Source organism: Lactuca virosa, chromosome 7 (genome assembly GCF_052849685.1).
Source record: "Lactuca virosa cultivar CGN04683 chromosome 7, Lactuca_virosa_CGN04683_v6, whole genome shotgun sequence".
Taxonomy (NCBI): domain Eukaryota; kingdom Viridiplantae; phylum Streptophyta; class Magnoliopsida; order Asterales; family Asteraceae; genus Lactuca; species Lactuca virosa.
Genome location: NC_136432.1, coordinates 160434691 through 160446756, shown reverse-complemented (window position 1 = coordinate 160446756; position 12066 = coordinate 160434691). Strand labels below are relative to the sequence as shown.

Genomic DNA, 12066 nt, shown 5'->3' with positions numbered 1-12066 from the left:
TAGGCGTTGGACGTTGGAATTCGCGTTAGTGGTTTGGATTTGGTATTGGGGCCATTTGGGGTAAGTCCTCGACTTCAGGTTCCGAGTCCGTCTCTTCGGGGAATTGTTCTACAAGGTCGTCGTCCAAAGGAATTCCATGATTTCCTTCTGGCTCTGCTTCGAACCCTCCATTATCTCCATGGTTGGGAAAGTACGGGTCTCCAGGGAGATGGAATCCAGCCATGCTATCTACGTGAGAATAGGGGGTAAAGAGATAGTTTAATAGACGCCGAATCTAGTGACACCGCTATTGTATTGTATGTGTATGCTCGATACTTTGTTGTTATCTCATCCTGATAATTAAAGTGTTCTACCAAGTGATAAGCAAGGAAATATTTCTAATGCAAATAAGTTATCGCTTAGAAAAGAATAGGTAGCGATACTGGGAATGAATCTCTATACTGTACTTGGCTCTATTTAGAATACTCCTATAGTATTTTATGTTGTATGTTTTTGTTCTAGGTAAGTTTTAGACTTGCTGCAACACCACAGTCACTCTGAAGCACATGTTGGTCATGTCCCGAATGAATATAGTTGATCAGGCTATATTGACCCTAGACATGATTACATAACTGCCCAGGTTTAACTGCGATGTCCAACATCCAAATACTTTTGTTTTGTTCTACTTATGACACTGATTCAGGTACTTAGGTATACTTGTATACTTTTTATAAAATACTTATATTTTGAAAGTATACTTTTATTTTAGAGCACTTAGGCCCCTTAGTGTTTATAGTTGTATACCATGTAAGGTTCGGTATACTTAGTTCACTATAAACAAGGGCTCTGATACCAATTTGTCACACCCCACAACCGGAACGGCGGAAACGTTCTGGGGCGGAGGACGTCATGTGTAGTATCACAACAATTGTATCATAGCAATCATAGTAAACACAACCAAACATTGAATACATATATGAAAAAGGTTTACATTGACTTAATACATAGTTTTGTTTATATTAAAATTAAAATAGAAGGACGTGACTCTAACGCTCCGACTTCTCCAAACTCCTGGAAGTACCTATCTACTAATTCCCTGAGAATAGAAGCAGTTTTGAAAGAGTATCAGCATAAAGCTGGTGAGTTCATAAGCGATGTTTGTATATAGAAAACCGGTTGTTAATTCTGAAAATGTTTGCATGACTCCAAGAAAATCCAATATTTTCTTTAGTAAAAGTGAGAAAATCTTAGTAAAATGTTGTATGATTGGACTACCACTAGGTGTATTATAGGATGAACATTGTATGAAAACCGTCGTATGAAATATTTTGTTTTGAAAACCCTGGTTACTACCAGTACGTATAATAGTATTAGTTTTCCTTGAGAAACCATGTATTTGTCCGTACTTGTACTAAACAAGTATTGTTCGTGTGTTATTATTACGTAAATAAATCGTTGTTATCTACATTGTGAGTGTCATGACCATACTTTGACTTGATATGGCGCGAATCGGGCACCAGTATCTTTTATGACTTTGTCACCCGTAGACCTGCCGGTCCTACTGTAGCTAGCAGCAAGGTGCAGGATAGTCAGTCCCATATAGATCTATACACAACAGTCACGCTCTCCCTACAAGAGATTCTGATCATAAGTGCTAGTCCTACACTCTGTTTCGGTGGTGAGTGTTACCAAGGACGTGTCTCCAACTTAGACTAACAAATTTACAAGTAATAATGTTGAAAACCCTTTTTTGTAAATAACTGAAAGGATTATAAAGTATGAGTTTGTAAACTGTGGTATGGATTCCCAAACTATACCTATTATAGTTTGTGTGTACATATTTGTAAAACCTTGTATGCATTCCCAAACTATACCTATTATAGTTTGTATGTTTGTAAGTGTAAATCATGTATTGTTCTGAAAACCATGTGGTTAAGTTCGTACGTTGAAAACGTCCCTTATGCTCAGCATAATACAAAAAGGATAAAATATCTAAAATATTTTGTAAAACTGTAGAAACTGTGTGTTTGTACTGATTTCGTCCGTTTTAAGTTTACTGAAATCCGTTTGTGTAACTTTCATGAAATCAGTTATGTTTGGCTTGTATCCCCCCTGAAAACATTAAAAACTCAGAAAATGTAGGGGTCTGAACTCACCTTGAGTGAGTGGTTTGCACGAAAGACCGGTATGAGGTGTTGAGTGTCAAGTGAAGCCTCGAACACGACTTGATCCTAATTAACATGTAATGACACATATAGGAGTCATATGGAGGTATTTCACTACTAGATATGATAGGAAACCACTCTAGGGACTTGGAACCACTTGCACTAAGTGTTAGAACCTTATAGGATTGAGTGAGGGAGGTGTACGACCACCTTAAAGGTGTGTGTGGTCATGGGTGTGCGGCCCATGAGGTGTGCGGTCGTACACTCATGATGAAAGGTATCTTTGAGGTGTTTTCAAGGTTTATACTTGTATCCATGAAGTGTTCTAGGTCCAAACCTAGTTGTAGTGCAAGTTTGAGGTCAATGAAGGTCATAGAAATGGGTTTGCGGCCCTAAGGTGTGTGTGTGGCCGCACAAAGGAGTGTGCTGCCGCACACACTTCATGTTTATGTCCAAAAATGTCAACCTTAAGGTGCAACAAGGCTAGGGTCATGTCCAACTTGAAGATAGGGGTCAAACTCTCACTTTGGAGGGTCTTTTAGGAGTGTGCGGCCACCTTATGGGGGTGTGCGGCCGCACTCCCTTCTAAACATGAAGAACATGATGAATATTGCAGTCTCAAGGCTTAGATAGAGTGGTCTTTCAAGGTTAACAAGTTAGAGGATGAATTACTCACGTTCTTGAAGCTTTGAAGGGTTCACAGTTGAAGAAGCTTGAGAGAATGGTGTAGTGTGCGGCCAAGGAGTGAAAGGAATGAAGGGAAAGGGGTCTGCCCTTTATATAGGGGTGGGTGTGTGGCCATGAGGGGTGTGTACGGCCGTACACCCATGTGTGCGGCCGCACACTCCTCCAAAAGGGGTGTATGGCCTGATTTTTTTCACTATACGACTTGCTGACTTATTCCTAATCTCTACCTTGGTTGTACTCAAGCTTAGAACGCTTAAATGAACCCTTAAACAGTGCTAGAAGTTAACAGAGACGAGTTTAACATAGATTATATTGACTAGATGTACCAGGTAGAAGTTTCGGGTTGTCACATCATTAATCAGAAGAGGGCGACAAGGGTAATTCTCATGAAATTTAGAGGAAAAGAAAACTTGAGTCTCCTTTTGATGACATTTGTGTCAGTAATCCATTCCCCATTGATCATTAACCCGTTAATATTTCTCCTCCTCTTCTTGTATTTGATTGAATTATGAAAGAATCGAGAGTTCTCATCCCCATCAACAAGCCAAGTAATTCTTGATTTCTGAATCAGATCAGACTTAGCAAAATTTTCCATCTCCAAAATTCGTTGCTTTTTATCTCTCTTTTCCATAATTTCCAAATCTGAGAGGAGTCTACATTCAGCCTTAAGCTCCAACTGATCAACTCTAGCTCTCAAGTCAAAAAGAGACTTATTTTCTTTCTCATACTCAACTCGTCTCCAATTCTTGATACAGCTTTTCACAAATCTAAGCTTATCAGAAAGATATCGATCAGGAGCACCTCCCCCATTGAACTTATCCCATGCATCTTTAACTAGCTGATCAAAACCGTCTCTGAATAACCACGATTCGAAGAAGAACTGGGCAGTGATCTGAGTGCTCCCTTGGAAGAGCGATAGCCGCAACGCAGGGAAAGGCAGCCAAGAATCTAGGGCACACAAGAAAGCGATCCAGTTTGCTCAATTTACATCCATCATCACAGAAATATGTGAATCTCCTTCCCCCTATGTTTAAGTCGATTAAGCCAACATCAAGAATGAACTTGTTAAAAACAGCCGTGATGCTAGGGTTATATAAAATCAAAAACTAAAAGTTAATAAAAGTTAAAAGCTCAAAAAAACTTTGGATTAAAAGTTTTTTTTGTTTAAAATAAAAGTTAAAATGTCGTATTACTCTACATACTTTTTCTCTCTCTAATTCGGGTTTTTTATTTATATAAAAATTAAAAATCAAAATGCTTATAAAACTCGATACCGAACATACCCTCAGGGACGGTTCTATTTGGGTGCCCGCAGTAGCACCGGCAACCCTTGCTTTTTCTGTACACAGTGTAAATTTTTTGATATTTTTTGTTTTTTTTTTCTTTTTTCTACTTACTGGCAACACCTACTACGGACCGGCAACACCTACTACCAAATCTTGCGTCCGTCCCTGAATACCCTAGTCCGAAACACCACCAAGCATCACACTATTTTTTCAATACAATTTTCTTTCATAATTTCAAATTATGGTATATCATAGTGATTATTTTAATAGATGCATTGATATAACAAACTTTAAGTTTTTTTTTTTCTACAAATACAAAATGATACAAAAAATTTATATCAAGCTATGCATGATTTCATGTACACGTATTGAAGTTGCGTTATTAAGTTGAAAACTACATAACATCTTGCATGTATACATATGTCGTCATCAAAAGTCTATTTAAAAATTCAAGTCGATATATAGTCACATGCAAAAAAAGTCGGTCATAATCTCATAACCACAAATGCCAAAGAGCAGTCTAGTGCCCTTCACCATAAGTCATCCACTGCTCACGAAAAGACCAAAATGCCCTAGACTTAAGAGTACAATGTTCTGGTTTGAGGTAAAATGTTATTACGTATTAGTTTAAAATGCTTTTTCTTACATAATGAATTTAATCCCATAAACTATGTTACATATGAAAAAGAGAGACACCATAATAGACTTTCAAGGACAAAATTTTGATTTAAAATGCAAAATCGATATGAAAATCTTTACAGATATAGTATTGTATTGGTTTGATATGGAGAGTCAAACCGTGGAACGTTACTCTGAAAAGTCAAATGGATTTAAATCGATGAGAAAAGCTCAATGGTTGAAATTGGTTTGAATTATTCAAAGCCTCACTTTTAAATTCTCATGTTCATATTTGTAAACCTTTTTCATTTTTTGGCCTTTAAGAACGCGTCAAGATTAAAAAAAAAAAAATGAGACAATGAGACGTGGGTTTACTACACTCCACTTCTGTATGTTCATTATTCACAAAACTCCAATTTTTACGATCATTCTCTCATCCACCTATAATATGAAACTAGGAGACTGAATTATTACATAACCAAACATATACTATTTTTTAACCAACATTTTTCAAATCATGACAAACATCCCCATTGTTTATAAATTCCAAGAAATAATATGGTATTTTCTTGCTTACACTTATTTTATATTTTACTTATTACTTATTAGCATATACTTATATAGCCACTTAGGACATTTATAATCTATTAAACTCGATAGAACGTAGAGTTCAATGAACATGCTAAGGTGCTGTTTGTTTTTTGGAAAAAACTTCTTCAGACTTCTTATTGCTGTGCGGAGCAGCACACGCGCAACACTTTTCATCTCGCAGCTGTTTGTTTTTCAGAAGTCTTCGGATTAAAAAACCTTTGTGCGTGCTCTTCTTGATGCAACACTTGTTTTGCCTCTTCCTACCTCTTCCAACCTCTTCTTCTTCTTTTTTTCTTGATAAAATATTTGATTATATATTATTGAAATCTTATTTCACATTTTTTTTTGTTTATTCTTGTTGAATTTTTTTTTCTTTTTTTTTTATATTGAATTATAATAATTTGTTGATGAAATATCATTATTTTATGCTAAAATATCTTTATTTTTTTGTTAAAATATCATTATTTTTTGCTGAAATATCATAAATTATTGCCGAAATGTCATACATTATTAAATTTTCGGTATTAAAAAACTATATTCGGATTATAAAATCAGTTTATATTAATTTATTAATATCTGCAGCAGTATGCAGATGTTAAAAAAAGAAACACGCTTCTTATTACAGTCTGCAGCCGTTTGGTCCACCTCTTCTACTGCAGAGGTGGCCCGCAGACTTTATAAATTTTTGGTTAAAAAAACAAATAACACCTAAGTCATTAACACATCACACATCATCGATAAATACATATAAAACTGTACTTTTAAAGCCCACAACCTATTAAATACCTAATATTAATCATCACTTTAGGGGCAGACCCCCAAAAAAAAATCACCAAATTTTTAGGTGTTGCATATAAACTGATACTCAACTCCGTTACCATTTTAACAAGGTTTATAGGATTTAATCATAACATTAAACACATATTTAATTATAATCAGACACGTTATTCAATTCCTATTCTCAATTTTGTATATCACAACTCACTAACTCAGCCATGTTCCATCATCGTTTTATTGTCGTAACTTAAAAATTGTATAACCTATGGAGTCTAATTCAAGTTAAAACTAGTTGGCTAGGGTTGGCTTTGCCTCCAAAACCAGAAGATCTGAGGATGTTTAAAAGTCTATTTTGACCCTATATATGTACACTGTCCTTCAAATAAAAACGCAAAAGCTAATTTTAAAAATGAACTTAGTCTCGAGGGGTATTTATGGTAATCCACATCCTATAAAGTCAACTATTCAAAATTTCAAACTACAAAACCAAGTATTTGTGATTGTCAAAAACGAATCATCATAACCCACCTATCAATATGGCAGTCTTTTCCTTCTTTCTGTTTATCGCCACCGTTTCAACTCTCTTCGTCGCCTCATCATCAAGCACTATCACCGCCAACCGCAACCTCACCGACGGCCAAACCATCATCTCCGACGAGGAAACCTTCAGAATGGGATTTTTCAGTCCCACAAACACTTCAACAAATCGATATTTCGGAATATGGTACAACAAAATAAGCCTTATGACAGTCGTATGGGTAGCCAATCGAGAAACCCCACTCAACGACACCTCCGGCGTATTGTTACTCAACGATAACGGAACTCTCACACTCCTTAATCGCACAAAAAACGTAATCTGGTCGTCAAACTCGTCGGAAACCGGAAATAATCCGGTAGCAAAACTTCTCGACACCGGAAACCTTATGATAAGAAACTCCGGCGATACAAATCCGGATAGTTACATATGGCAAAGCTTCGATTATCCCGGCAATACGTTTCTTCCAAGTATGAAATTCGGGATTGATTTTGTAAGAGGGATAAACAAGAACCTCGTAGCATGGAAAACCGAAACCGATCCTTCAGTAGGTGAATACACGAACGGGTTCGATCCCGAAGGGTACCCGCAGATTCTTTTAAGAGCAGGTTCAGAAGTGAGATTCAATTCTGGTCCATGGAACGGATTACGATTCAGCGGGATGCCAAATTTGCAACAGAATGATATCTACACATTCGGATTCGAGCTGAATTCAAGGGAACTTTATTACAAATACGAGCTTGTGAACAATTTCACAATTTCCCGAATGATTTTGAATCCGAATGGTGCAATTCAGCGACTCATATGGATCGAAAGAAGGCAAGTATGGGATCTTTATTTGACTGCACAAATGGATAATTGTGATCGATATGGATTATGTGGTCCTTATGGTGTTTGCAACATTCGTGAGAATCAAGCTTGTGGGTGTATGCGAGGGTTTGTGCCGAGGTTCCCGGATGAATGGCAAAGGGCAGATTGGTCCAATGGGTGTGTGAGGAAAGCTGAGCTGGGCTGTGCCGACGGCGGCGATGGGTTTGTGAAGATGACCGGAGTGAAGTTGCCGGATACGAGAAAAACTCGGTATAATGTGAGTATGGGAATTGAAGAATGTGAGAGGATTTGTTTGAGGGATTGTAATTGTACAGCGTATTCGAGCATCGATGTTAGAACAGGAAGTGGGTGTTTGATTTGGGTGGATAAGTTGATGGATATTAGGGTTTATGGTGAAAATGGGCAAGATGTTTTTGTGAGAATGGCTGCTTCGGAATTACGTAAGATTGGAATTTGGAATTTGATTTTTTTTTTTGGTTGAGTTTTAATATTTTTAATATTGAAGTTTTGATTATGTGACAGATAGGAATGCTGAAGCGAAGAGGAAAGTGAGGATTATAGTGATTCCGGTGCTCGTGGGATTTGCTGTGATACTGGGATTCTGCCTGTTTGTTTTCTACAAGAGGAGGCAGAAGAAGAAAGGTAATGCCTTTAGAGGTTTACTATAAACTTCTATTTTTTATGATTAAATTTATTTTTTTGTTTTATAAAAGTATAAATATAAAAGAGTAGAAAAATGTAAATATATTGAGAAAAGTTTTTTTGTAACAGTAGAGATGTGTTGAAGTTTAATAATCAACCCATTATGGGAATGCTAGAGTGTATGGTTGAAAATAGATGAACATTTGATAATAATAAAAATCATTATTGTTTATGTTTTTATATGGTGGTGGAATTTTTCATAATGCTCTCTATCTAACGTCTACCATGTTGGATATATTCAAAAAAAAAAAAAAGAAAAAAAAAAGAAAAACCCATTTTATTGATTATATAGCGGTACACAATTTTGACAATGTGGGGGTGTTTGGATTAGCTTATTGCTTATTAGCTTATTTGTGGTGAGAATAAGCAATAAGCATGAGAAGAGATGTTTATTAAAATTAGCTTATTTAGCTTAATAAGCTGGATTTTATCCAAACACTCAAAGTTAGCTTATTGTGGGAATAAGCAATAAACATCTCTTTTTTTCCTATCCAAACACCCCTAAGATTATTTTATTATTTTATAACAATTGAACAAAAAATAAACATTTGTAGTTAAACCTTAAAAAAATAGAGGTGCCTAGGTGGAACAAAACTGAAAATTAGTTACTAGTACTATTTAATGAAATCATTTCAAATTTGTTGACACGTCTCAAGTCTATAGTCAAACTTGCAAACAAGTTATATTTGACCATTTTTTACACAAATGAAACAAAAATAAAACTTGGTAACTATTTAATGACATTAACCCTATTCAAAACCTTTATTTTTTTTTCTCAGTAAAAATTATAATAATTTATATCTACAGGTTTAACTAATCTTGTTCGTGAAATCAACTTTGCTAATGATAATGAGAGGGAAGATTGGGAATTGCCGGTGTTTGGCTTCAACACAATAGCCAATGCAACAAACAACTTTTCAGACGAGTGTAAGCTTGGAGAAGGTGGTTATGGGCCTGTCTACAAGGTCTGTTTCTTTTCTAAATTAAATAAACTGTCTAACCCCCTTAAATAAAGTAAAGGCAGCTGATCCCGATTTCCTTGATCCTTCATCTGGTTGGGCTGTCGATAGAGTAAGCTGGATGTGCTAGTCGATCTGAAACTGACTAATGACCATTTTACTCTTATATTCAATTTTTTTTTAACAATATTCATCATTTTTAACATGGAAGTAGTTGGGAGGGGAAAAAAAAAAGAAATAGGTAAACGGTTAATGTCTACAAGTGCTTAACTTATTAAGCCCATTAAGTTAAAAAGAAACAACTCCTTACTTGCAGGCCCGTCCCAGAGGGTGGGCGATAGGGGCGACCGTCCAGGGCCCATCTTTTAAAGGGGTCCAAATTTTTTATGGAAATTGTTATATTTAGAAGATAGTACAAATAATTTTCTTACAATTATTGAATTATTATAAAAAATTTGATGAAATTTTGTGTATTTTAAGGGCCCATTTTTTGCTCTCGCCCTGGGCCCAAAATATGTTTGGAATGGCCCTGCTTACTCGTTATAAAACTCTACCAAATCCACAGTTTATAAATGATTTGATTTCTAAAAAATCTCTTTAGAATTACTATATAAAAATTCTCATGATTTACAGGGAACATTGGAAGGGATAGAAATTGCTGTAAAGAGACACTCAAGAAAATCAAAACAAGGACTAGATGAGTTTCAGAATGAAGTTAAATGTATTGCTAAACTTCAACACCGAAACCTTGTGAGGCTTTTAGGATGTTGCATTGAAGAAGATGAAAGGATGTTGATCTATGAATACATGCCCAATAAAAGCTTGAATTCTTTTATTTTTGGTGTGTTTCTCTTTAATCTTCACCACTATTCTTTACATTATCTATTAACGTCACTATATATGTATTAATATGGCTGATAATATTTGAGCAGATGAAAGAAAAAGAAAGGCATTGGATTGGTCAAAACGCTACACTATTATAACTGGAATTGCAAGGGGTCTTTTGTATCTTCATCAAGATTCCAGATTAAGAATTATTCATAGGGATTTAAAAGCTAGCAACATATTATTAGATAAAGATATGAATCCAAGAATTTCAGACTTTGGTTTGGCAAGAAGTATGGAAGGAAGTAAAACAGAAGCAAATACAAGAAGAGTAATGGGAACATAGTAAGAACTTATATAAAACCGATAAACCTTAATCTTTAATCTTTAATTACACCTAATTAAAAACTAATTTATTTTTGTACATTTTATTTCTTGTAGTGGCTACATGGCACCTGAGTACACCATTGATGGGATTTACTCCACTAAATCTGATGTCTTCAGCTTTGGTGTATTGGTGTTAGAGATAATAAATGGAAAGAAAAACCGAGGATTTCGTCATGCAAATCATGATCTTAATCTTCTAGGACATGTAAGTTTCAATTTTCAACACCTGAAAGTGTTAAAATATTTCATTTTTTTTATGTATTAACATGACATATTTTGGTCAGGCATGGAGGCTGTATAAAAATGGGAAGCAATTGGAACTGATGGATGACACTATTAAGGGTTCATATGTACACACACAAGTGAACAGAGCAATTCATATTGGTTTACTATGTGTGCAAAAGTATCCTGAAGATAGACCAGATATGCCTTTGGTGGTTGTTATGTTAGGTAGTCAAATTCCGTTGCCTGAACCTAAACAACCGGGTTTTTATACAGAAAGAAGAAGACCACAAGAAGCAGATTGTTCATCTAGTAATCCTGAATGGAGTTCATCAAATCACTTATCAGTTACATATCTTCAACCTAGATAGAAATTGGTATAAGTGATTTCTATGTATATCTATCTAAGTTTTACACAAACAAGCTACGCAATTAGACTTGTTACAATTGTTTTAAAATAATATTTTGTAAAGAACAGCTAGAAATTCCATCGACGATGAGTGTATATAAGATGATGCTTTTGTTCATTGAAATTCATCGGCAAAACAGGTGGTGGTTTAGCGATTAACACAGATTCGGAGTTCGGAAGATTGGTATTTCAGCAATGTAACAAGCATCCTTGAAAATAAAATTATTACAACCAATTTTCAATGTTCTTACATGTCCGCAGTTGATGATACGTGATCTCAGGACGAAATGTTGTCATGAATTCATGATCTCAAGTAAGACCATGAATAGTAAGTAAATGTTTAATGAATTTGAGGAGACACCAAATATCGTACCTAGGGTTTCTAATGCACTTAAGACTAAAGGGAATGGTGTCGTGCAATGAAGCTTCTCTTGTTAAAGTAAGTAGCATGAGTTTTGGGGCCGGGATAGGGAGTTTTGGGAAAGTAGTGGGATGAAATGGGAAAGGTTATGGTTGCACAATAAAAAAAATCACAACTTGTTGAAAGTATGTAGTTAATTGTGAAAAGGTGGTGTGAGGTACACTTATTAGAGCACGGCGAAACTTATTTTCTTCTTCTAACGGTGGACGGTGTAGAGAGAAATGGGGTGGCGGTACCGGTGGTACCGTGGAGAGGATTATACTGAGCATCAACAGGTTGAGCTTTTGGCCTCAATTGCGGGTTACATAACCCGTTAATGTCTTCCTCTTTCTAGATTCACTCTCTACTCTTTCATGTTTTAGGTACTTGTTCATGCATAAATGCTTATACCATATGTTGTTTTGTATATTTTTAATTGAATGAGTTTTTTAATTGAATGAGTTGGGAAATATACCGTTTCCATGTGTTGTAAGTTGGAAAAAGATGGAGAAAGAAGAGACGAACGAGCTGATATGAAACTGATGTGTCGGCGGATTGAGCACGTTCTACTCCTAAGGCGTCTCTATTTAATGGTTAATTTTTCAAACAATTATTACTTTTGTTATATAAGGTTTCAAATAACAAAAAATTTATTGTCACAAACATTCTCCATAGTTAACATTATACTTTTTT

General features: G+C 35.5%; 1 protein-coding gene across 1 annotated transcript; it reads left to right on the top strand.

Moving 5' to 3' along the window:
- The first annotated feature begins 6595 nt into the window (after positions 1 to 6595).
- LOC145124598 (G-type lectin S-receptor-like serine/threonine-protein kinase At4g27290) lies at positions 6596 to 11747 on the top strand. The gene is made up of 7 exons (XM_079060011.1): positions 6596 to 7909; positions 7992 to 8111; positions 8979 to 9136; positions 9764 to 9971; positions 10063 to 10300; positions 10397 to 10547; positions 10627 to 11747. The coding sequence occupies exons 1-7, from the start codon at positions 6640 to 6642 to the stop codon at positions 10933 to 10935; spliced, it is 2454 nt and encodes an 817-aa protein (XP_078916137.1). The 5' UTR covers positions 6596 to 6639; the 3' UTR covers positions 10936 to 11747.
- Positions 11748 to 12066: the final 319 nt, after the last annotated feature.